At 40.2% G+C, this 27759-nt stretch overlaps 1 protein-coding gene across 1 annotated transcript; it reads right to left on the reverse strand.

Moving 5' to 3' along the window:
* On the reverse strand, positions 1–27665 carry LOC147799448 (thioredoxin reductase 1, cytoplasmic-like). The gene is made up of 16 exons (XM_087135817.1): positions 27165–27665; positions 25106–25166; positions 23590–23813; positions 19503–19575; positions 17538–17606; positions 16630–16680; positions 12412–12554; positions 11300–11415; positions 9511–9736; positions 8910–9002; positions 7744–7820; positions 6866–7019; positions 6242–6349; positions 5415–5510; positions 4369–4503; positions 1–3692 (listed from the first exon to the last, which is right to left on the reverse strand). The coding sequence occupies exons 1-16, from the start codon at positions 27276–27278 to the stop codon at positions 3624–3626; spliced, it is 1809 nt and encodes a 602-aa protein (XP_086991943.1). The 5' UTR covers positions 27279–27665; the 3' UTR covers positions 1–3623.
* Positions 27666–27759: the final 94 nt, after the last annotated feature.

Here is a 27759-nt window from a genome sequence, read left to right on the forward strand (position 1 = left end):
TCAGACTTCTTGTCATGCTTTATTCCTATTCCTGCATACAGTTCATTGTGTTAACAAAAAATAGACTGTTGTGAGGTCAAAGATTGTTTACACCAGTCAATTTATATCTATAATAAACTAACCATTGCTTGGGGAAAGTTCGAGAAACGGGTGTGAGTGGCCACTTTAAATTAAAGCTGAAAACAGCAAACAAAAAGCTGACATGTAAAAAGTTCTCGTACTTTTGTACAGACCAGGTGCACAAAGCTGTGATTCAGGGTCGACATCTAAACAAAAAAAATGACACAATCACATTTCAACTGGCGGAACTCAAAACTAGTTTAGATTCTTTTTAGTCCAGTGTTTCACTTTTGTTGTAAAAAAATTAGCTGCTTGGAATACCAAATATTCAATATTCTGTGATGTTACCTATGACAGGCAGATATTTCACGAGTGAGGGTCTGGCAGTCTCAAATAAATGACTGAAATCACACTTTCAAGAATTTTACCACGTTTGTGAGTGAAATAAAGTTCTTGCATGATTTAAAACTTTAACTCAAGCAAAGATGCTGCTATATTTTCTCCAAAAGTGTGACATTAGCGCAAAATATACTCCCACAAATTTTAAACTCCGTATCATAAAATTTCACATCTTCCTGGACATTCTCATGACCTATTAGAATAACTGGTGATTCCAGACAGTGGAATTAAGTTGACCATTATAAACTCTGCTAAAAACTTTTTTACTCCAATCGAAGCAATACTACCAAAATGTTATTTGCTAGTTCTGAAGGTTAAAATGAGACAGAATGTTTAAATCTAAACTGACAGGATCTTAATGACAATCTACGAAAGTCAGAAATATGACGCTCAACAACTCACACATTAAGTTTACAACTGAAACCTGTTGTTCTACGAGCCGTTCGTTGATCGGCGGCCATTTTGGAATTCACTCTGTAGGGCAAACAGGCTCCTGTTGCATGCAAAACCGCGATGGAAAGTTACAATACACAAGCTCCCTAGCAGCAATTTTCAGATTCAGCGGGCAAATCTGGTCGCCACAAACACAAGGTATACATGTAACTCCTCTGAGACAGTTCCAGGGCTCACACGTGTCAACATATCGTTGTGTTCCCAGTGGACAGGTATTCGGGATTTTCTTTGGAAACACAATTCAACACTCCAACAGCTGTCTTAATATGGCCTTCAGCCAGGCAGCAGACAATGCCTTCTTTGTTTCAGATGCACATGCATTTTGGCAAGCTACAAACTTAACACCGGTGTTTGAGAAACACCGAAAGGCGGTGCGCATCTGACCAGCTCGTAAGCATGGAATCACCGATGCATGACTTTTAGATGGCAGTTATTCCAGACAAGTCTGCACTACCTCAATGAAACTATTCACAGCACACTTCTCTTCTGAATCAAATCTGAGTGTTAGTTTAAATGTTAACCCTTTCAAGGCAATGAAAGACTTGTCTTTTTTATATATACTTTGGATTGCTTGAGGACGGTGCAATAATTCATATACTGTACATGTATGTGTGTTTCGTCCATCCAATAGGCTGGCAGTGGACTGACATATTTACAACAAAATTTTGCATGCTTTCAACCTTTTGATATGCAAAACTGTTTCAGAAATGCTGGTATGAAACCAAAAAGAAAGAAAAAAAAATACACAGCTGCACAGAACTTTGTGCAATATTTGTCAATTTCTAATGATGTATAGGCCAACAGGAAACTTTAAAAATAAGAGATTGATGATCTGTGGAAAAGCGGCACACTAACAGGTTAACAAGAAAAAATATGCTGGACATCCGAATGCATCGCAGCCAACGAAGAGCAGTGCTAGAGAACAAACTGACATACGCCTTGACGGAAACTCTTGTAAAAAGACCAGATTAAGCCACAGCAACCTCATCAGCAGGGAAACTCTTCAGAACACTTCTAATCTCCAACACAAAATCTGTGACTTGGTATCAAATATACCTTGACATCTTTGTGTAAAAATGCCCTATTTGTGCGATCTTGTTCAGAGTTTGGTTGGTTTTCTTTTTAATAGATTAACACATTATATACAATTTTATAACATTCACTCCATTTGCAAAGAAAGAGAGGGGTAAAGAGTATGTTCTTGTTATAAGAGATTGATCCCCCACCAAAAGATTGTATCTTAATTCTTGTTAAATGTCCCCAAAGGATTGTTCTTCTTTTGTGAAAGATGTCCTCTTTTCATCACCTTCTCAAACAAATTAAAGTATACAACATTTGTATGAATATAATACGGTAAATAAAAATAAAAAGGCTGACATCCTGTTAACTTTGAAGTAAAATTACACAGGGGACAGAGTGACTGAAAAAATCTCATTCTTTTTTTTCCTGAAAACAAATCGGAAATCAATTCCAAACCTGTCTTTGGAAATATTCCGACAGCAAAATACCCCGGTAATGGTTAAATGAAATATTTGATGGGAATGTGCTTGTTTTACAGCAATCAAATTCCTATTTATAATTAGGAATAAAAAGATTTTCAAGCAATCTAGAAAAGCAATGAAAAAAATTGGCATTTCACACATTAAGAAATTCTGTCTGGAAACATTATGTACACTTAAACTAAAGTGCTAGAAAATGACAAGCCGGCATACTTTGCCGATAAATTTGACAGCTTTTGGAATTTCAAGTTTATCCACATGGGTGATAAACTCAGAACATCCACAGTATGGTCCTAACAAGGAAACCATACAAATTTACCTGAACAAATCTGCTAGATCAGCAAACAAGAAACTGAGCACCAGCTAAAGGTGGCAAAACCTCATGCCGGAAACCGGTCAAATATGCTTCGTCTTGGCTCTAGGGGTTGTTTCAAGAAAGGCGAGCCAAATCTAGTGGGACATGTTCACCGGTTGTGTTTCATGGGTTTTTACGAAATTTTTCTTTTTCCAGACAGAATTTTTTACTGTTTAACGGCAGAACAAGACAATGCCCCATCAGGCCTGTCCCCGCCCAACAGAGTGGGTTTGAGGGAAAGGCCATCATCATGCACGGTGTCACGCTACCAAGTGCGGCAGATGTAACGTTCTGCTCCACATCTCCTCCTACTCCTCTTGTGGTAACCCCACCATCGACACCCACAATGCACTAGTCTTCCTAACAGAGAGCCTTAATGAGTCGTGCACAAAGTACCATTCTAAATAACTAAGTATTAGTCACATAAGCTAAAAAAATGTAAGGAAAAAATTTTTTGTGCAGTTAACATAAAAGTGAGGCAGACTTTTCTACTTTCAAACCGTGAAGCAGAAAAGAAAAAGTTAAACGTGGTTCCAGCTGCTAAATTTTAAATAACAGCCAATGTTTCAGCATAATACACAATTTGGAGCTGCACTTTTTTTTCATCTGAAGAAGACATAATCAAACAAGAAGTAAACCAATTTTGGAAGAAAAGGATAAATAAGAAAACAGAGTCAGTGATTCACTAAAGGCCTGTTAGGTTAAAGAGCGATGTGACATACAAGATTTGAGGTACTTGGTGTACTACCAGAAACTTCCAGAGAGCTTAAGGGCTGATACTAGGCACGACTGGGTATAAACTTATGGCTGGTGGCTCTCTAAGTGGACGACTGTGTGGGTGTGTGCGATGGCAGGGTCTAACCTCAGCAGCCTGTTGCTTGGACGTTAGCCCCTGACCTCTTGGTGGTCTCCAAGGTCGTAAACACCTGAAAGTGAACAGGCTAGGAATCAGTCGCACGACCAATGATAATGCTATCATGTGTATGATAAAGCATTTAAAAAATAACCGAAATTAAATACGACAGAACTGTTTTGTTTGGAAAATAATGAACAGATGACAAGGGCTTTCTTTATCTTAACCCTCTGTATCTCCAGACGAAATGTGAGAATTTTTCATGTCACATCTACAAGCATAGACAAAATATTAACAGGGGCCTTATGTTTAACACTTAAGTAGTGAGTGAATAAAGGGCAGGATTACATCAACGGAAACTTGACTTTTTGGTGAGGGAAAAATCATTTAAACTATACACCTCTTCTTGTTCGCCTTAACCCTAACCCTCCTCAATCCTTCACCTGTTGGAGGACTGAAGAGTGTTAGGGTTAACAAGATGCAGTAGAACATCATGATTTCAACTTTTCAGCTCCAAGGTAGGCATCTAAAATCCAGCGTGCTACATGTACTCCAAATCATAGTTGATGTTGTGGATCGAGGTTCAGAGTGACTGGCATTACGGTTCAGAGTGACTGGCATTACACTCACAAACAGTAGAATTAATCACCGTATTGAACAGTGTCCCATCTAGCCAGCCTGTCTTTCTGTCTGATGGACAGGTCAGACAGACTCAGGCTGGTCCCATGGCAGCAAGCGTTCATTCTTACCTCCGACACGGTGGGATGGATACCGATGGTCGCATCAAACTGTGCCTTGGTGGCGCCGCACTTGATGGCGACCGCGTAGCCTTGCATTACCTCGCCCGCATTGGGCCCCAAGATGTGCATGCCAACAACCTTCTCCTGGAAGGCAAGAGAGGAACAAGTTTTCAAAATGTCCGCATTCCAGAGAATGCCTGGTTTGTGGTTTTATACATTTCAAAAAGTATCGCATGGGGGCAGTCTGCAAGAGATAAAAATCTCCAAAAGCAGCACACCTTTAACGAGTGGTAATGCCATGAATGCATAGGGGCTTTGGGTGGGATGACGAATTGACAGTTGACAAGAAGGACAGATTGATGGATGAAGTTGCCAGCTCACATTTAAGTTCAATGCATTTTCAATCTCACTGCTCATACTCAACATACTGTTTGCACATATAATAAAAAAAAGGCCTTCTTCTCCAGGATATTTGCCCGCTCTGGTAAACATTATTAATCATATCATCTTTCACTCTGTAGTGGCCAAAGTGCGGGCCAAAAAATTGCGTTAATTTTTTGGGGTATGGCTGTAAGCACACCAGCAAGTTTCAGACGCTTGTTGAAGAGCACAGACTGATGAAGATTAACGAGCGACTTCACCCTTAAGTGCTTTTTAGGTGGTTTCAGTAATGAGACTGCAGCCACACTAAACGTTCTGCGAGTATATCTCATTAAAAAGCCAAGTTCCACTGCACTTTTGTATAAATCATCCTCAATCTCATCCTTTTTTTCACTGTAGGACCAAAGTGCAGCCCAGAAATACCACCAATTCTAGGGGTGGTTGTAAAGCAAGCCAGAAGATTAAGGTGGTTTTCCCCAGCCGCATTTGTAAAGCCGGGATGGTACCCTTGTATGGCAACAATCACTTGAAACCCCCAACAATCTACTGACTGCACTGTAAGTCACACAAAAAAACAAGTTCTGGAAATATGAGACAGCGTCCAGTACTTTGAAAGGAAGTTCTCAACAATCCAGGGGTATAACGGTGCCCCAATTGGGCATCGTTGGTCTTACCGAATCCAGTGTATTGCAGATTATCTTTGCATAGCAACCGTCGCTGTCTCTATGGGCAACTGTATACTCAAGTGGCTGGTACATAGTATGGTACACCTGCATGATGTCCAGAACGTTAAACATGTGCATCCATACATTACTGCAAATGAACTTGGACTTTCAACTGATACAGAGTGTGTCACATGTTGGCATCCTTTTTGTTCATTATTTTGCCACTTTTTTCGGGGGTAAAGTACATCATGCGGCCAACAGCAATAAAATCTAACTGACTGAACCTGCCAAACCTTGTCAAACCATTGAATTAATTACAGAAAAGAGTACCACACGAGAGTGACTGAGTTTATTATACAAAGTGCACCGACACTGCACTAGAAGATGTCTTTCTTTGCTGAATCGCACCAGAATTCTGTATCTTCCCTTGTCTGAAATGGTCGTCAACTTTACCAAAAGGAATAAAATGTGGCATCTACCGTATACTTGTACAATGTTCAGCATTATCTGTGCAACTAAGGGGCACAATATGTCAAATCACTCAGACAAACAGGACAGCTCACGTAGATCAAAGAGTACTTAGCCAAAAAAAAATCCAAAATTAATTTATATCTCCCCGGCGCAAATCCATCCTTGAAATAGCACTTAGAAACAGTTACAGATTTCTCGCTGATTAACCCAATTGGTCTTTAATCCTCCGGTTGTCTAAATTTGAAAAATAATCACCAGTTTTTCTTGCCAGGTCAATGGAATAATAGCCAAAAATTACAATTACTCGCCAATTGGCGAGAATGGCGAACGGCAGCTGGAACCCTGCTTCAAGTTGAAACACCTACCTCAATATTACTTCCACCATATTTCTCAATGGCGTCTTCCTCTGACAGTCCACAGCTGCCGTACTCCAGTGGGGTGAAGACAGTCGTGGCAACATTCACATAGTCACACTGCGTAAATCACACAAATTCCTCCTGCTGTAAATCTGATTTACACCGTGAAGTATTACACAGGCTTGCCACTTTTCAACCTGATTTGCTCACAATACGGGAAATGATACAACCTTGTGTCATAGCTGAGCCCATCACAGGATACGTGACAACTAACAGGGTCCATGAATAATGAGAATGAGTTGAATTCAGACTAGAGGTCTTGTGTTGGTCTGGAGACAACCTCAAAAGGTCTTGACTACTTGCAACACCATCAAGAACTTTGGCAGACTTTTCATGTGGTTAGTAAAATGTCACGATTGTTCTATGCAAATTCCTGAACTCTAAAATAATCTGACAACCAAGAGTTGAAAATCAATAGAAAAATCTTGCCTGCCTTCAACACACTACACCAAAAATCCCGCTTTTTCTGATTAGACTTTTAATTCCATAGGTACACGTCACAGCAGCCTAGTCCTGACCCTGACATATTCCTGTTCCAACCCACTGGCCACCATTCATTCAACGTTCATTCACCTGTTCCGTTCTCCCACCATACAGCCTGCGCGCCAGCAGACGGCCCGCTTGGATGGCCACCGGCGTTAGCTCCAGGTTACCCTCAATGATGTCACCCACTGCGTAGATATGAGGAATGTTCGTCTGCTCGCTGACCACTGGGATCTTCCCGTTCCTGCAAGTGTAAGAAAAAAACCACCCAATTTCAAGGACAATCCACAGTTGTATTGAAAGTGTATCAATTCATCATTCATACCGTACCTCACTCGAGTACGGTTGGCACAAAATGAAAAATCTGAATCTGGAGTAGAACCTTAAAAATAACACAAAAATCAGGGATTTTTTTTTCAGAACAGTTATCACTGTAACACTGTTATGCATTCCACCTAAAAACCACTTTAGAGTGAACATAAATTATCTTTAATACTTAAACCATAGGGTGGCTGATTGTTAGAATTCATGTCTGTATCATAAACAGGTGAATGAATGCTCAATTTAACCAAGGTGAAAGAAGAAGATAAGTCTTGGAAAGTCAGCATTGTAAAGTCTGAAATAATCATTAATGACTCCCTACAGATTTCAGCAAACAGAAAAAGTCATAAGTCATCACTGCCAGGTACACGATATTCAGCACATAATGCAAACTGCACGTAACCACTAAATTCTGGAATGAGCCTATGTCAATCAGTTTCGCATGTTCCAAGAATTTAAAAAATCTGTAATAATCATTAAATTGCGCGACTTGCCGCTAAAACAAGAGGAAGTGCACGTGCTGAAAGGAGAGATGCACAGGGTGAGGGCTGGCATCTGCCCATGGGGGAAAATCATTTTTTCCAAAAAAATGTTGCAAAAGATTTTTTAAATCCCCCCAAAAATCCAACTTCCTGTTTTGGACTTACTTTGGGTTAATCAATACGCCGACTTTGTCCAGGCCAATGTTGTTTGTGCAGGCATCCCGTCCAACTGCCACCAGGACCTGAACAAATCAAACCGATGCTGTACATCACAGTATACATGCAGGAACAGCAAGATGACGGACTCCAAAAATGTAGAGATTGAGGGAGTATACCCGCCTTTCATATGTTTGTACCGGCATATATAAATGCTGGTTTCCTGGTCAAAGCGAGGAGTAGATTTAGCGTGAAAAATGAAAGCTAAACTTTCATTACAAACTTTTGACCTTTTCGTGCGATGCCGGAGGCGGAATAAATTGTTGCAACAGCAGGCACAAGTTCGATGTGTGTTTGGGGAAATATGACTAATAACTCACTGGGAACATTTGGGATAACTTGATGAGTCTTTACTGGAATATGTACTTCAGTGGTACACTGGGCCAGCCAGGCAAGATGCATGTCTACTTAGTCTGCGTTGTGTACTGCCGTGGCCCAGGTAACGGCACATCAAAGTACAATGTGTCTATATTGACCCTACACAGAACTGCACCCTATTACGCATTCATTAATCCTCTCATTAAAAAAGATGGAGGGATTCCTATAAGGCTTTCTAAAAACGGAATTTGGCCAATTATTATTTCTTGGTATAGCTGGTTGTCCTCCGGCAGTTGTGGCAGAACAAAAGCATGAAGGACTTTAATGGCTCGCCCTCACTCAACTTATTATGCTATGCATGCACGCACGATTCCATTATAAAGTACATCATTTATTTTCCTAGCTCATTGAATTTAATGGTTTTTCTCCTGCTTTACGTGGACATCACTCTTTGTTCACAGTCCACAATATTCCAGTCTCCTTTTCATTTTTGCAAATGCATTTTACTTTGTCAGTATGAAAATTTTGCTGCTGATTTTTATTTCTAAGGACGTAACAAATTGATTTATTGAATCCCTTCACCTCGTCTTTGTGCTTGACTGGTGCTGGGGCCTTTAAAAATGGTTCAATAATAGAAGCGACTGAAACAAGACCAGAAACAGAATAAAAGGACACACATGTGCACAACTTTCTGACTGTCCTGCCTTCGATCTAATGTCATAAAATGTGAAATCTCTCCATTGGACTGTACCGCCGCCAACCATGGAACTTAATTAGTAAAGAAATGCAGGAATTACCGTGTTGCATTCAAAGACCTTCTCCTCTCCGCCCTGGGTGGGTGTGTACGTCACTCTATACAGGCCCGGTTCTCCATCTTGTACTTTCTCAATCTGGAAATGAAGAAAAAAACAAGTGTAATTGATCTGAAGCAGCTGCAGCAACAAGCTCATTAAATTTGTGTGTTTTCAATCAAACACACAGCAACCATTATGGAAAGAAATTCTAGCGGAAATTATAAACAGACGCTGAGCGTTGATTTTTTTTTTTTTTGGTTCAAAAGTGCTCAAGGATAATTATTGCTTTTGTAAAGTATAAACTGCACGTGCAGGGTTTTGCGAAGAGATTTTATGAATACACGTATAAATATGGCATCTTTTTTGCACAAAGTTTATTGTAATTAACTGATTTTAATTGACATAGAATATACGGTATTTTGATGAAAAAACTGCAAAATGACACTCTTGATAAATTACGAGCGACATATACTGCTTTGGATAAAGTCATAGAACTGTACATGCCTCAACCTGCTGGATACACCGAGAAATGTACACACAAAAAAAACAGACTGAAATGTCAAGACTTGCAGACTATTTAAATGGAAACGGGGCGTGAACATGCCTTCTTGGGAATGGCCGGTCTGATGAACTCGATGCCGTGCTTCTCCATGCTCGCGCCCACTTTCTCTGCCATGTCCTGGTCAAAGCCTCGCAGCAGGATGGAGCGAACCATGACCGTGACGTCCAGCCCCATGCCGTTCAGGAACCCAGCGCACTCCAGGGACACATAGGAAGCCCCGATGCATAACGTCTTGCCCGGGCAGTAACGCAGGGAGAACAGGTCATCACTGTCATTTAAGAGGAAACCGGGACAGGAAAACCAAAAAAATCATGTTCTCAGCAAGAAGTATACATTAAATGACAGAACAGTCTGAGATATATGTACAGAGATCACAATCTTTATTCTGAGGAACATCGTAGTGAGTACATGCTAACATGGCCACATGCTAACAATCACATTCTGTTGTGTTCATAACTGTATTGGGACTGTACATGGGACTATATCATATTGATTCTATCACTTGATTTTTCCCCAAGATTAAAGACCACAGCCACTGATAAGGTCCTGATTTTGTAACACTTTACCCATTGCTGGTTTTGCCTCAGAACACCTCTGGTGGTTAAGTTGTAAAGTTTGCTTTGAAACTCCTTCTGTGGTTTTCTATTTGTACAGTAAGCTCACAGCAACCATACATGTACAGTACCTGTTGTGCACCTTTCAGGTAGGTTGCAATGCCACTTCCTTGTGCGAGTTAAAGGAAGAGGAAGTGACCATGTGGTTCAAACAGCAAAATCATAAATCCAGCAATGGATACTAGACTGCTGCTGGTGTTAGACTCATTTTTCCTTAGATGCAATAACACCAGGCATGCAACTTGGACTTTGACAAGAAATGAGGAAATTCTAATCTCTACAAGACTTCGTACAGCGTTTTCAATTTCCAATGGCAGGAGTGAAAAATGAAGAAATTAGCTGATCCGAAGAAAAGTTGCGTGCCTGTAACGCTGGGATACTTGAGGGGCAAGTTAGAGCAATGAAGAGAAATCTGTGTAACTTCAAACAGAAGGATTGTAATAATAATAATAATGAATTACATGTACCAGTAATGGGTCATTCTGTAACATTCTGTAAATCCAAAAATGTGACATTTCTGTGTCCTGTTACATCTGACCAGCATAATTTGACTTGCAGGAATCACTGAAATTGACTCCAACCTATATGATTTGTTTATCAGGTATGAACATGTAACCTGCCTTAATCACTCTTGGAAACAAGACAGGGTCACCAAAAACTTTGGACTCCACACGTACAGAGTGACCATAATGCTACTTTGGGGGCTTTTAACAGCTAACAAGGAATGAAATTTCTTCCAAATGGCAAAAACCTACACTATTGAACTTTTGATATTCCATAAATCTTAAGATCGAAAATCTGGAAAAATGCTTAGAAATAATTCTCCTATCTATTCTCGGCAGTTGTTAAACCCACTGAGTACTCACTGAAACCAGAAACATTAGGAATTCACTTAAACTGAAGTTTTCAGTCACCATTAATCCAACAGCTGGAAAATTACAAAATTCAGCGTGGGAACTAAAAGTAGTGGGTTTGGATTACTTGATACAAGTACATGTAAATCATGAAGAGTACTGTATGTGTGACATGACATGTAAACAAGGACACGTACGGCAAAATGCAAAACCTGAGTAAGGACGCAACGGCCTCACCTGCCCTTCCCTATCAAGAGCTCTATGCAATTTTTACCAGTGAGTGGACACTTATTTGTTGAATCTGTGGTCTAACAGCCATCTGCTAACAAAAGGATTTGTTATCGACTACAACATCAATGATACCTGGTGATGGCATATTCCTTGAGACCTGGGACGTCTGGGTAGCGAGGCCTCATTCCGGTTGCCAGCAGGAAGCGTTCCGACTGCATCATCTGCACTTTGTTTTTCCTGTTGACAGTCTGTGCATATAAAGGTAGAGATAAATGTACCACTTAAAGGCTACATGTATGACACCACTCAAAGTGGTCCGTATTTGATTAATATACAAGCATGGCACAGTTTAGGCTCTACCCGAGAACTTCGGAAGAAGCACATTTCAAAACAGGTACATGTACTGTACATTCCTATCAAAGTTCTACAGCAATATTGCTAGCTGTAACATACATGTATATGTAAGTGGGAAAGGCTCTTAACCACTTGCTGCCCGGTGGTTTGAAAAATGCAGTGCACATAATCGGGACTTTTTCAAGATTTTCAGTTTTCAAAATTCTTCAAAAATATTATTCATCATTTCAATTAATGGACGTTTACACCCACGCGAATTACTGTCTGGTGGCCACTCTAGTCTGACGGACAAAATCTACTGACGTCCGAGTATTTCAGCCAGGCCTGCAGCCTTGTAGAAAGAGCCCAGATTGTGTGGTGTTATATAATTTTATTTTGTTCACAAACCTGGCACAGTGTGCTACTGACCTCTTTTCAATAGGGGCCAGATTAGCGTGCCGTGTGGCTCATCGCTGCGGTGGTGGTGCACTTTTGTCCCCGGTGGTAATCCACTCGCTCTAAATGCCCCAAACCATGGTATACTACTTCAAAACAAGGCTGGAATATCTCCACTATTGAGAGTGAAAAAATGTTGGTAATGCCCAGCAGCCTGGTCTTTTGTTTCTAGTACCATCTGTTGTCACAAGGCCCAGTTCCCTTAGTCCAATTTTGGAGACCCCGGCCACGCGTATAAACACACAGTGCCCAAAACTGGGCTTTCCGGCAGGAAGTGGTTAATAGTAGGCCTTCGTAAAGACAGCTGCAATGTCGTTGTTGACAAAGGGCAAGATGTTAGCTTTCTTAAAGTTTGAGAAGTTTGGTTTAAAATAAACTTCTTGCCAAAAATTCCTTGGAAAGTACAGGCTTGTTTCTCGGTAGCTGAGATGTCAGAAGAGCGGATGTGTGCATACCTTTATCGTGTGCTCGTCAACAAACTCGGCAAAGGCATTGACATAGGTGACACTCTGATCTCTCAACGCCACTTTGTAGCCCCAGTTCAAAGACCCAATGTGGTCCTGAACCCCTTCTACAAGCAGATTCCACTCATGTTTAGCTAAAAAAGGACACAAAAAGAACAAATAGGACTCCTATTTATGAGCTCCTTTTTAACCTGTACAACCATGACAACTTGGACAGTGACACGTCACTACTTGTACACCGGTCCAACTCATTGCAAATATGTGTATAGCCTAATGCCACACGCAAATAAAGTGACCATTTTTAAGTTGAAAGTTGATTTTTTTATCATTATAAACAAAAGACATAGAGCTTCTGGGCTGGTCTCTTGTAAAATAGCACAACAGGATTAACACAAAATTTGAGTCCATTTTGTCAGTAGATCCGTGAGCTAAGATCATCAAGTACATGTATTTTACCATTCTTACTACGCTTTATTCATTTGTACCATGTAATGACCTATTTGAGAAGGCACATCATTTCTCTTTACTCTTCCTGGTTGTTGTGCTCTTTTGAGGCAGAGGAGTGAGAATATCAACTTGTCTTATCTTTCAGTTGCAATACAATTTTAAAATCTGCTCTTTGTGAATGAAACAAGTATGGACTTGCTCAATTCACTGATAATTTCATATTTATTACCCATATTCACTTGTGTAGGCAATATACAATAAAACTGCAAAGTCATTGTGGGATAGGAAATTGATTATTAAATGTAACTGAGTTTCAGGGCTCTTTAGAATCCATATCTGCTATGAAGCATATTGTCCTTATCACATTACAGTTGAATACTTCAAAAAATCAATTTTTAAATAACAGTCAAGATGCTCAAGACACAACTTTTTTTTTTCAAGCTTAAGATGAGGTTGTCTTGAAGTCAGCAATATCACCCTTTGCTTCTTCCCACAACCTTCCCATTTACTCTGAAGGTCACCCCAAGGAGGCTTTAATGAATGCCACGTCTTTATCTTCACGCACACCTCTGAAAAACTACCCTGGATAGCTCTCCCAGAGATATGGGGGGGGGGGGAAAAACTGGTGAAATGGATTTGTCCTCCAACAAATGCTATTCTGGCGCTGTGTAGGAGGGGGAAGGGGTGGCTGTATCCGGCAGGCAGGGGAAGAGAGTGAAAGCCGGCCTTGAATTCAAAAAGGTTCTTGGCACAGGCCAGCTGATCCATCACCGGCATAACAGGCATAATTGTCCAACACCAAAATAAGCCCCTCAAGGCAAGCGTGAGATGTTTATTATCCAGTGCAGTGACAAATCGGATGACTTCGCATCTTCAAACCCCACGGGAGAGAGTGTTATTCCAAAAAGATTAAATGGAAAAGTTTACGCCATAGAGAATCTCAACCAAGTTTAGCAAAGGACGTTCGATATGAATACCACTCATGTGTGACCTTGTAAAAGCTTGCATATTCCTTTTAGTTTTGTCTATCACCACTGAAACACAATTCTACATGTTCGCATACAATTAATACCCTACATTTTTAATGATCACATATAAAATTAATACACTAAATTTTTGTACACGTAGGTACTGGGAAATGCATGCAGCTTATCAGCAAATTTACATGTACACATGTAGTGTACATACATGTACATGTAGTTTACCAGCTTAAGTTGCATGCCTTGTAAAAACAATTGTACTTTTTATCTCATTGTGTGTTGATCTGGCAAGAGACTGTACATGTACATGTACATGTAAATGTACATTCCTTTACACTGTACATGTTACATGTTACATGTATCTACCCGGCCTGTTTATGCCAATGTAGAATTTTGGATATCACTTGATTAAACCCTTATTTCAGTTTCCCTGTTGAACCCCAGTTTCCAGTGCAGATGACGGCTGGGTTTTTTGTTTTTTTAAATGTCTTTCCTTCCTTCCTTTAAGCTCCCTTTTGAAGTTGAGGAACAAACAGTTCCAGCCTTCCAGGAAATGTAAACGCAGAAAAAAAGTTGCACTGCACTGGTAGCAACACGTGAAAAATAAAGGGGATGACCGCACACTGCATACATTTATGAGAAGAATCAATACCACATGTACATGTACATGTAGTCAAAATACCTGATGTCATTCATCAGATACCATCATTGACATTGTCTGGTTGTCATGACAACAATGATGGGGGTACTCAAAAGCTGGAGTCACCAATTCATTAGTCTAATCCATGCAAGCTGGTAATGAAACTGCTTGAGTTACCCAACTCCTTTTGATGACTTTTTTCCTGTTACCGCGGGCAATGCATACTATACATGTACATGCACAAGCATAATGTTTACAACATAACGTATACATGTACTTCTACATCATACTCGTGAACGGTAAATTTACAGGTGTAATCTTCCTCATTCATTCCACCTCCGCCCCTACACCACCTATAAAAGTGGGAACCTTACTGTTTACCTTGAATCACAACTTACGAGCTCTATGTAATAGAGTGGACCTTTTTACAAGGCAGCCATCTCCACAGAGGCTTGTACAGAGTGTATTAGTGCGCACACCTGCGTTGTCTGAACTCTTATATGTAAACTTCCACGTGCATAATATAAACAGAATATTTCACGTTTTACATCAGTAAAGATGCCGTGGGCTGGATTAACAAAGCAGCATTCCAGAGGTATTCTTTAAAAAAAAAAAATACAGTGCCAAACCAGCCGGGTTTTTAACCTCACACTTATGAGCAACAAATTTCATTGAAATTTCCAATGGTTGTGAAAACATTTACTTACATTAATCTTCAAGCAAACTTGTACAGAGTACCAAAGTGAATACGTCACGCACACAATTAGTGTGTAAAGGGCATTAGCGCGAGAACCAGCACGTGAACCAACCCGCGTGCGCACTCCATTCGTTTGCACTGCACTTTCTGGTTCACAGTGACGTCACACCTCGGTACTATATTCTGATCCTGATTGATCGATCCATGACAACAGCGTGGTACCAGTAGATCATTCCGCACGGTTTCTACTGCAATCTGCACAGTTCTGAATTCTGCATACTTTAGCTCTTCTCAGCTTCAATACAACACTGCACAGCATATGCAGAGTAAATCAAAAGTGGTGCGTACTTGCCTGGATCCAATATGGATTGTTACATGTACATGTGTTTAGATATCCACCTGGCATGTATTCCTGATTAGCACTTGATTTCACTGAAATCTCTCCTACTGTTTTTAAGATGGTGCAAGTGATTAAAAATAGTAGAAAATTCAAATAATTGAACTGTCCTGTTAAGATCTGGACGGTGTACAGCGTCCATGTGCCATCCTCACTGCACACCAAGTTTGAAAATAAAAACTTGTTCCCTCCAAACCCTAAAGGTCTGAGAAAATTTGTCTGAATTTTGAAATTCAGCCCATTCAAATTACATTTAAGGTTTCAGCAATGCTGGAGTTCATGCTGTTTGCAAATGCATGCTCATGCTACAACTTGAAAATTCTAAATGTACAGGTACATGTCCATAATGACAAGACATACCAGTAGCTTTTATGACATCGTAAAACCAAGCAGTGTGATCTTCAATGCCGTCCATTTACATTATCACTCGGTACTAAAGGCACCCAGACATAATTGGATGAGAAGCAATTTCAGGCTAAGGCAATATACCACAGGCTTAATGGAACAAGCATTAACAACTGCATGGTCTTCATTCCGATCACACATAAATGTGTACAGGGCCAGGTTGGGAAAACTGGCAACGTTAAAACTCATCCAAATGGCCCATACATACAGCTTGAGAAACTTGATTGGAATATTCCATACAACAAAAAGAAGAAATGATTAATTAACACTGCTAATCAGAACACACTTACAAATCTTCTCCACCAGCAAACATGACATCTGGAAAAATTTAAGTCCCCAGAGTGCAACTGGCAAATAGAATTTGTCAAACATTTCCCCTAACGCACTGCAAGAAATGGCCTTTCTGTGGCGACCTCTTGGTCGCACACTGTATTGCGAATAGCCTGTACTTCAGCACCACTGCAATATAACGCAAACACACAAAGTGTAGTCTAGCCAGCCATAGGCTGCATCCGAATCTGTTGTCTAGAGCTGGATCTAGGTCTTCGCTCCATTGGAAATCCACAAAGGCACACAGACAACAGACCTAGCCATAGCTCTGGAAGCCCGTCTCGGGACACAGCCTTATTTTCGGTTTACTCACCAGATTCGGACACCTCCCATCCATACTTCCTTGCATCCTTCAAAGCCTCACCTGGAAAATGAAACAATATTTGGATTAACATTCATGTTCATATATATACATGTAGTATCCCATATAGGGATACCAAAAGAAATTGTTTTAACTACACAAATGCTGGGACAGACTCATTGCTTAGAAAATGCAGGTTACCAGTTTCAATGTCCAGGGGAGGAGCACACTGTTGCTAAAAATCAGTTCTCTGCTTACCGGTGCTTGGTATATGAAACATGTTTAGCATTAACTACTACAAAGCAATTCTATACATTTGGGAACCAATGCCCTTTAGAAAAGGGTATATGTTGATCGGCAAATACTGCAAATTTACATGAACAATGTAGGTCATCTTTAGCATGTAGATTTTTCTACCATCTTCAGATACTGGTAGTTTATGCATTAAATTAAAAACATTAAGCGTGAATGGTTGCCCCTTTAACTTCAAATGCCGAGGTCAACAGTGAAGTGGAAAACCCATTATGATGATTCAATAGTGGCCATCTGCTCATGGGTAACCTCGGCATTCTAGCAACTTCCGTAGCACATCAGCCATGGCATTAATTTCAGGAAAATGTTTTACCTTATTCTGGCAGAGAGAGATACACACTGTCCGTAAGGCCAGCCATACATGTAACGTGTTTAGCTTTCTTAAGAATACACTATACATGTACTGTACATTAATTCATACACGTATATACATTTGTAGATGTATCACCCCCAACAAATCGGGTCACTGAACACAAAAAATTATAAGAAACCAATTTACTGTGCATTTCACACTCTGCCATTATCGGCAAGGATGGGTGCCGGTACATGTACACTGAACGGACATTTCTGTATTAAAGCATTTAAATGATTTTAAGACCATCGCTTACCTAGCAGAGCTGCCTGATGCATCAGTTTCTTTGGGATACAGCCAACATTCACGCATGTCCCGCCCAAACCTGAATATCCAAAAAAATGTCCATGAACACGGTATTATTAAAGTTATTTCAAAGGTGAGCACATGTGAAGAATACTACACATATGAATGATTCAGATACCAAAAATTCCCCTAGGTTTTTCATCAGACCAGTTTGAATGCCCAATGGAAATCAAACACACTTCCAAGAGGACCTTCAGCAGCAACCCTCATCAAGGCATTCAATGTGTCAGGTTTGAGGTTGCACCATGATGCAAGCACAATTTATGCAGAGACTATTCATGTTCAAGGCCTAGGAAGTAGCGGGTACAATGCAAGTACGTGTGGAGCCCATGCATACCTGTTTACGGGCCTACGTTCAACCGGACTCGGGCCGCGACAAATTGTTTTTTGAGCTTGCCTGATTGGGCAGGCCATGTTTGCCATAAATCTGCTTGCCCAAATAGGATCAACACTTGCCCAAGATCTCTCAGAGTCCACGATTATTATGGTTATTTAACTTAAGTAGGCCTTCTCCATGCACACATTTTTTATTTGGCCACAAAAATAGTTGTGCTTCTGATGACACAATTGGTTCAGTTGGTAGGTCGGCAAACTTTTTTGTGCTAATTGAAAGGGATGAATGGGAACGATAGCTTTCCAAATTATCTCCAGAAAAGATGAAAACCTGTCTTAATCATTGTAAAAATCTCTACAGTCAACAATTCACAAGAATTATGGACAATTCCACAGTGCTACTCAGGCAATCACAACGGCAAACTGGACAACAATGTCCGTGTATCGCGTGGTAGGTGTGCATCATGCATCCACACCAGCGCATGATAAACCTTGTGCCGTGGTAGGGATTTGTCAAAACACGCTTGCTTCAAGTATGAGCAAAACAACCTCAAATTAAAATCATGAACACAGAAAATACATACATGAGACCAAGTTCTGTGAATTAACTTGCCGAAAAGCTCTTGCAACATCGATGCTTTTTTCGACCTGTACGGCTGATGTAGAGTAATTGACCGGAATGTACATCGAAACAATTGGCAATTTTTCTCACAGGTCAATGGAATAATAGCCCAAATTATAATTATTCACCAATAGGCGAGAGTGGCGAACGGCAGCTAAAAAACCCTGCAGTAGTCACAGAATTAATAAGCGCCTTTTAAAAGAGATTTTGTCCTTCCTTGAACGGATGAAACAAGCAGCAAAATTTCAAAGTTCTCTTATAGCACTAAATGCCACGTCTTTTCACAACTGAATTTATTGGGGGTTTTTTGTCAGTTCTTCAGTTCTGTTAAATGTGCGATTGCAGCCTATACACACACTGTACATTTCCACCAATGGTTCACTAACACAACTTTCCACGGCGGGGAAAGGCAGATATTTTAAACCAAATGAAACCTTGGCACAGGGATTTTTGTTCATTTTTAGCACTGTAAGATTTTGTGATAACAAGTCTGTGTATCAACGATTCATACATTAACATGAGCACACACAGCTAGACATAGTAAAGTCCTTGCCCATGTATTAATAGACATCTCGACCCACGCTGATAATTATAGGCCGCCTACTTGAAACAAGGTTAACAACATTAGCAAAACGTAGTAGTCTGTTTCAAGAGTTTGCTTCCATACTGCTATCGGCAAAGAAAAAAAAAGATGGAAAAAATGAAAGGACTTCATCAAATAAGACAAGGCGGAGGATACAGAATGCATGCGGGAAAAATTCCAACCTGCTTTTAATGCTTAAAGTGAAAATTCAGAATTCTTAAATGTATCACTGGTTTCCTATACCGTAAGCAAATTAAAGGCAGAAATTATCTACAATAGTAAAAATGCCCCAAGGGGGGGATAGGGTAAAGAATGCAAACTCATGCAGTTCAATTGTGGATCCATTTTTTTTTTATTGTGTAAACCAATTTACCTACCCCATGTTGTTCCTTTTGGGGAAGGTTTCACAAAATCACACACGGCCACTTTCTTCCCAAACGAGGCAGCTTCCTAAAAACAAGGCAAAATTTTACATGTAGGTGAGAACTTCTAAATATATGTATACCAAATACAAGCAGCAAAGAAAAGAACCGATACATAGTAAAGAAATGGCAATTTATTTTTACTGATTTGCTTCTTTGTTCTGGCCAATTAGCAATGACATGTTTATGCCGTTTCATTGATTTTGTCAAGCTTTGACAAAAAGTACAGACTAATCCAGCGACCAGAATTAGAGGCCATTACCTAGTGCCATCCTGTTTGCACGCTGGTGGTACGTACATGTACATGTTACATTTTTCTCAGACCAATAGGGTGTTGTGACTTGTCAAAATGCATGTGCGTGCTCAAGTTTAAACTCATGAGTGTATGGCCCCGCTGGAGTGGCATTTCATCCATTTTGTCTATAGATACTGTACATGTACCAGTACCTTAATAGCCAACTTTAGGAAATTACCCACAAACTTGTGGAAAAAAACACGTACATGTAAGTGGTCTTCCTACTTGGAAATGTATGACATTTGGTTGAAAATATAATTTGGCCAGCATGTTGGAACCCAAACAGTGACAGCTTTGAATACAGTGGAAGTAATGAAGGAAGCAGGTGTAGAAACCAGAGTTGTGAAAACAGACCCGCAAAACTGTACATGAAAGTGGTACAGTAGATTTTATATACCGGTATGTTTTAGCAAGTCAGTTTGACCACTCATTTAACTTGCCTTCCAGTGCACGTTCAAAGGCTTGGTTTCATTTTTACTGACCGTTCGAGTGCTTTTTTTAATACTATTGAAGTTTTAGTTTTTACAGTTTTTATTCAACAGCAACGATAATTTCTCACTCTGTGTAGTGCGTACGAGCATACTAAATCTACAAATGTACATTACCGGTGGTACATGTATGAACGTTAACATTCCAAGGGATTTACTTGTGTCAGAGGTGAAATACAAATCATTCATGCTTGCTTGTTATGTGTCAGAATTCAGAGCCTTCACAAACACACCACTACTTTTGTTTATTGCCTTGTGTATATCTATCTGCATAAAGCAAAATTGGGCAAAGTACATGTATACCAGGTAGAGTATGTGTACATATACTGGTAGGGTCTGTTTGTTTCACATAAATCTGAATCTGAATCAGTGATCCCAACACTGATTGCCTCCAGCCCTCAGGCGGCTTTTGGTGAAGGATCACTGATCGCAACTGGGATCTGTGGGAAACTTTGGTGAAACAACCAGACCCTCAGACGAGTTCTGGTGTATACAAGAACATTTACATACATGTACATGTATATGGGTAATTCCAGAAATGAGGGGTCCAAAAGTGCGACATTTTGTGTCCCTGTTACATCTGACCTTTGTTATATGACATGGAAATATCACCGGAATTGATTTCAACTTTCTATACAAGTACCTCATACATATTCATTACGCATCACTGAACTCTCATTGGTGCATTCAACGTCATGTCTTGCCGCTCTGTTTGCTGTTTGCCAAGTGCACATGCTATCATTCATGCAAGGGGAAAATACACGTACGCAGGCACGTGCCCTTGTAACTGTTGCCCAGTTTTACCGGGCAGTAGCAGAAAATCCAGGAACTATTGCCTGGGTATGCTGTGGTAGTGCCAGCCTACAACTTACAAGGTACATATAGCAACGGTATGCAGCTCATATGAAAATGATGAGAGGTTTCGTCTGCATGCATTCTTGTGCATAAAATAAATGTAAATTGAAAAAGATGAAGTGTTTGTGTTTCAACCTTAGGAAGAAAAAAGTTTGTGGAGACAAATTAATGATTGTGTTTTATTTTTCAGAGGTGTTAAATAAAGTATGTATGAGGTATGGTGATGGTGAGGTATGGTTAGTTCCCAGAGGAGTTGACAAACTTGTTTTGCATCAGGAACGACAATGTACATGTAGTTTGTCAACCCCCAATACCTCAGGGAACTAACATCGACTGTCCACCATTACTATTCGTTTGGCAGGTAATTTGCATTAATTCATCACTCTTTGATGTTAGAAAATATGATCTGAACTTACAAAATCAAATGTCAGATGTGACAGGAACACAAAAAATGGACCCCTTCTTTCTGGAATTACCCATATGTACTTACATAGCTATAAATGCATAACTTATTGATACTGTAAGCTAATTAGTCGAGAAGTGCGTAAACTTCCAGGCTGCATTCCATAGTCAGCATAATATATTAGCTTGGGCCAAGGCCATGCCAAACAGTGCAAGTCAAAATTTACATGTATGACAATTCTTTGCGTTAATTTTTGATGCCATCTCCTAAGTACCGGCAACTGCTGTTTCAAAGAGCAAAGCATCCCTTTTTCAATTCATCCATATTCTACCTGCATTCAAACACATACGCACATTGTACAAGTAAGGGATACATGCATGAATGTGATGAACGGTTACAGCCCCAATTACATTAGGCTGTCCTGTGTATACATGTGTGTCTCTTTCCCTGTACACTCATAAATATGACACGACCTCGCCATGCACTGGGTTTACATTACAGTTCCTGACTCTCGCTCAATCAATAATTGCATAAGAGCAACACAGGCATGACACTGCAGAAATGCATCCCTATCAGATTATCACCTGACAAGGCCAATGAAGCCAAGTTGAATTGTGTTATATCAACCACAGTGTACACATCGTGTGCATCTGCTCAGAGTGAGAGACAGAAGAAATGCTGGTGCAGCCGTATGCCATCCTTTCAACCTGAACTGAATTTAGATGTACAAGACCGGCAAACTAAGAAGACTTACCTTTGCCCTTTAAGAGTGAACTATATATTACGCTTAAATCTACACAGTTGAGAGGCTTTGAATATATGGTATACTGCATGACAGGGTTGTCAGTGGACAGTTTGGGGGGGTGGTTGCTGGGTGGTATTGTACATGTACATGTACTCAGAAAAAAGTACAAGTAGAATCAACCCTTGCCTGACAGGTTTATTACGATGTGTATTCAGAATTTACAAAGTAATTTTAAAGGAGCATGTAGCGTACCCTGTACATTTTACAAGAGAAAATTGTCGATAATGTCTCAGATTTCCCGGTCAAGCGAAAGGTTCATTATGCAAGGATGGGAATAGGTTCGAGGGATGGCAGAAATTCTCCAATTTGTGATATTCATGCATGTACATTTGGTCCTCTTCTAGGTGCACTACAACGCATACCCCAGGCTACCAGGATGCATGAAAGATGGAAATATATGTCAACCTTTTTTCCTTGAAATGAAAATGAATACCAGGCTGTCTAAGTTGCTGAAGTTTTCAGCACGGACGAAAAAATGTTTCACAAAAAGTAAGGTGTCCAACATGGCTAAATGGGTGTAGAAATGACAAAACATCCCTTGGCAAAGGCCTCATCTTGACTAAATACCCCACGGTATAAACCACTAGGAATACAAGTGTTTAGACCATAGGTGATGCAGTTTTGTCCAATTCTTGGATTTCTATTGAAAGCCTGAGTACAGATTTTGCACGTTATGATTGTCCAATGATTGGCAAACTCTCGGTGGCGCACTATTGTGAATCGCCCGTATTGAGCCTGACGTGTTGGCAAGCCAACGGCCTCAGCATCAAGCTTCGAATACATGTACCCATCAAAGTCAAAAAGACAGGAAAAACATGGGAAGAGATTCATAAAATGTTGCAGTTAATCCTGAACGGCCGGGGATGTTTTGCAGCTTATAGTGTCAAACTCTTGCTCAAGTGGCATCAACCTTTTTTTTAATCCAAAATTGCACCACTCCAATGTAATGTGAAATTTTCACAGGGTTGCATAACATGTTGACTTTTCAATGACAAGGTTCAGTGAGACGTTCTATCACTCAGATCACGCATTTACAATGCAGATTGATTCAACCATGCCAAATCCAACAAGATTCAATTAATTTGCACTAAATCCCAAGGGTTAGGGCTGTATATTTGATGATCACAAGGACCACTATACCCACAGGGATTGGGGCAGAGATGAAGGACAGGTGACACCTAAAAATTGCTACAAACCTTGGCTGCTGCCAGGCCACCTGACCCACCGCCGATGACAATGAGATCATAGTCGTAGGTGTTAGTCGCGGCATCAGGGTTCATCAGCTGGGCCAGTCGGCCCTCGGCATTGGCCTTCATCGTGTCATCACAGCCCCCTAGATGCTTGCCTTTGATGAAGACGTTGGGGACCGTCCGCTGGCCGGTCATGTCCTGTAGTGTCTTCTGGATGTCTGCACCATTGTCTTGGAGACAACAGAAAAAGAAGGAAAAACGAAGCAATTCAGAAACACATCTTTCACTTGTCAAAATACAAACAAAGGAATACCGGGGCTTTTGTGGTATTTAATGAGGCCCAATCCATCCTTTCTTAACAGAAGGGGTGTCCTATTTCCAGTCAATGCTTTTGGTAAATTCTCAATCAGAAACTTTCAGAAGTTTTCTAACACGGTTTTGCTGACACAGTAAAGACATTAATTTGATATCCTTAGAAGTACATTTACACATAAGACAGAAATCACCCTGAAAAGTTAATCCCCAATTCTCAATGATTCTATGGGAAATAAATCAATCAAAATATCAAATATTATATGCAAGGGCACTAATCAATCAATTCAACTCTAGTTTTTTTCCCACAAAATGACTGGACAAGCAATCAGAAGCGTTAAGTTTGGAGAACGCGGAACTGATATTTGAAATACACTTCAGATACATACATGTACACATGTAAATGTACATGTAAACACAGCGTCTTCAGTAACTTTTGCAGATCTAAACATGACTTTTACAGACTTTTCCTTCGTGGCTGCTTTTAGGGAAAAGCAGGAAAAAAGGTTAAAAACGCCCACGTCAGTGGAAAAGTAAGAGAACACAAAAAATCCCCAACATAAACATGTCACTGGAGTCTTCTTAATGTGACTTTGCATCAACACGCTACAATACTGTACATGTATGCACACGTAGACGAAAAGGTATACATACAGCAAACTAAAGGTTATGAATAAGCTTGGCATTTCCTCTAAGCAAACAACTGCATCTGTATTTCTAAATCAGAGCAGTGATCTTTGATCAAGGTACATGTAAATACAATGAAACAAACAGCTCTGATTTTGTAATAATAGTGTACATGTAGTTTAAAGGCTGTGAACATGGCCGATATAAGATTCAGCTGAGTGGAATCTGTTCACAAGAATGCAGTTACATGTATCTGCAGAAGGAATTTTAAACCAGTCATTAGGAAGGAATTTCTGAGAATTTTGTGGACATTTCATACCCTCACTGGATAAAAACTGAAAAAGGACAAAAATATTCCTTCCTCCTTTTAATTTGTTTGACAGGTTGGGGGCCTCATTTTTTGGGGGGGTCAACTGGGCAAATAAATAATTGTTAAGTTCAAAGGAATAGTTTCTTGAACAAAAAAAATGCATCAGATCGGTATTAAGAGCATAAAGTTATCATTGAATAAATACTGCTTTCAGACAACAAAAACCTGCCCAAAAATGGCTACCCGAAGCACTTGTAGCATCCCAAATCTTACCTTGTTGATCGAGGTCCAGAGCATGAAACGGTATTTTGAGTGAGGTGAAAAGTGCCTTCACCTATAAACAGAAGCCATCAGAAAAAGATTGTTCAAACCCTTTCATGTCAAAAAATTATCTTCAAATTTAGACATACATGTACTACACAGGTATGTAAAAATGATTGGTTTTCATTGGTTTGTGTCACTTCTTACAGTACACACGTTTACACGTACATGTACATGTAGGTGTAACGCAACTGCAGTCATGGCAGTGAGTGATTTTATAGTTGGCTAAAAGTCTTTTTCTGTCTATCGCATTTGTCTGGAAAAAACAAATTGTGCATTTCTAAAATGATCATACCATCCATAGTCATGTACTTGTACATGTACAAGTACATGTACTCTCACATACAGCATACATCTGCCAGTCTACGACCTTCATGTTTTAGTCGTATAATCCTTTATGAGCACTACATTGAGTTACGTTAGCACTAACTTTGTAAATTCGCTCTTTATTGTGACACTGCGTACATGTATGGAGGAATAAGAACAGTCATGTACACATACATCAATGGATGCACACTGCACAGTCCTCAAATTAATAACACCCAGACAATTCCGCTAAATTAATGTACATGTCAATGCATAAAAATGTGCAGGTACCAGTAACCTGCTTATTTTTGGCTTCACGTACAGTGTACCTACCCATGGTGAGTTCATTAACTATACATTATTTATGAACATGTATAGAAAAGGTGTAAATAACAGCTCTCAATTCAACAATCCAACTGGCTTCAAAATAACTTTACTTCCTTTTTTGGGGGGTTGACGATAGGAGAAATGGGCAAAGTCCTCATCTGTTTCCAGTTTCAAAAAATCCAATTCCCTACCTGCAATGTACATGTAACATGCCCACTAAAAGGCAGTATGGTTCCATTGAAGGTGACCCAGTGACCTATTGTGACCTATTGTGACCCTGGGATAACAATCAATCAAATTACTCCTACAAAAGGCTGCATGTACATTGTGAAATGAATAATGTGAAATGAGGGCATCATTGGCGGGATGCTGTAATAAATGACAATCCTTACTTTAACGGTTTAACATACAGTACATCTACATGCATACATGTATGTCTTCAACCATGTCAAATCAGTAAGAATATGGCAGTGGATATTTGGCTGTGAGCCAGCGCAGCGACTGTTTTGGGGGACTATGAAATTTTACGGCGAATACATCTTCGTCTGGTTTCATGCTTTACATTGCCAATGGTGAATTTACATTCCCAAGCACGAAAAGATGGAATTATGACCTAGCACAAATTAGACTTTATTTCTCTTCGAAAAGAAAAATCCTCCAAAGCAGTGGACGTTGAAAGTGGGAGATCCTGCATTCTCAAGTCATGTTCTAATAGGGCCTAATAGGCGCCAGCACCAGCCACATGCCCAAACCATTGGGCTATGCCTACAATGTACAGTATGTATAAGCACTCCGCTACATAGTACATGGAAATTGGAAGATGAATTTAAAACTTATAGGCCCGAGCCAAGGGCCAACTGGTATCCTGGTTACTGGTTCAATGCCAGCTGATTAAAAAAAATGTGCAACTCTATGACGACAGGGCCTATTATTAAACAGGTCCCCCCAGATTTCTGGGGATCATCATCTCACGTGGGCAGGTGGGAGCACAGTGGATGACAAACTCTAGAGTTCAGCATGTTCTGGGAGTACAGGAGGGGCACACACTTCGTAAAAATTTCACATTTTCTAATGTCTTCTTCAAACCTACTGTACGTTAAAATCCTTCAGGGACTCAGACTAAAAATGTGATGACTTAGACTAAAAATTGTAGAGCTATGTATGCTAAGGATTGCCGCTCCAAATTAGAATAACCATGGAATAACATTACGCCAGGCCCTACAGAAAAAAAATTAAAATCAAATAAAATAGGCCTAAGCGTAGGCCTAGCAATAGCATGCCTGGCTCCCTTTGCCGATGTCATTTTTAGCAACTCAAGACATGAGGTGACCCTCGTTATGCTACCTCTATTTAATGTCCAACATATTCATTTCCTTACCTTATCACAGAATGGACAGGTTGTTTTACTGAATATCATCACATCATTCTGGTTAATGTGCTGCAGGACCGTGGCTTGCAGGCTCCCGGCGGTGGCCATGTTCGTGGGAGGCATAGCGTGGAGTCACGCAGTTTACCACGTGCTCCGATCCGACTGACAAGTAAATTTATTCGATCGGGTGGATCTATTTCATTCGGCGAGCAGTCTGGGGGAAACAGGAGACGTCATGGAAAACTCTACCCAAACGGTCCCATCAACTACCAGTGTCACACTTTAACAGTATCTTCTCGGTTAGGCCTATGCCCAACCATGGAGAAATAAAACACAACGAACCCACGAACTGGAATAATAGTGGGCACAGCTAGCTTGCTACATGTACATACAAGACATGTAAGGCCCCGTCCCGGGTATTAGTTAACCAGCAAGTCCATAATTATGAAATGGACTCGGTCGTCTCTACTGTACTGCGCCGTAACACAAGTGTGACGAATTTATCATACGTTGTATCATGCGGGCGATAGGTATGATATCAGCAGCATTTCAACGAACGAGAACCCTGCACCGTTTTTCGCGCCACCAACGTCGAGTCAAAGGT

The sequence above is a fragment of the Acanthaster planci genome, linkage group LG04, assembly GCF_054643075.1.
Source record: "Acanthaster planci isolate LZ-2023a linkage group LG04, COTS_SCS, whole genome shotgun sequence".
Lineage (NCBI taxonomy): Eukaryota > Metazoa > Echinodermata > Asteroidea > Valvatida > Acanthasteridae > Acanthaster > Acanthaster planci.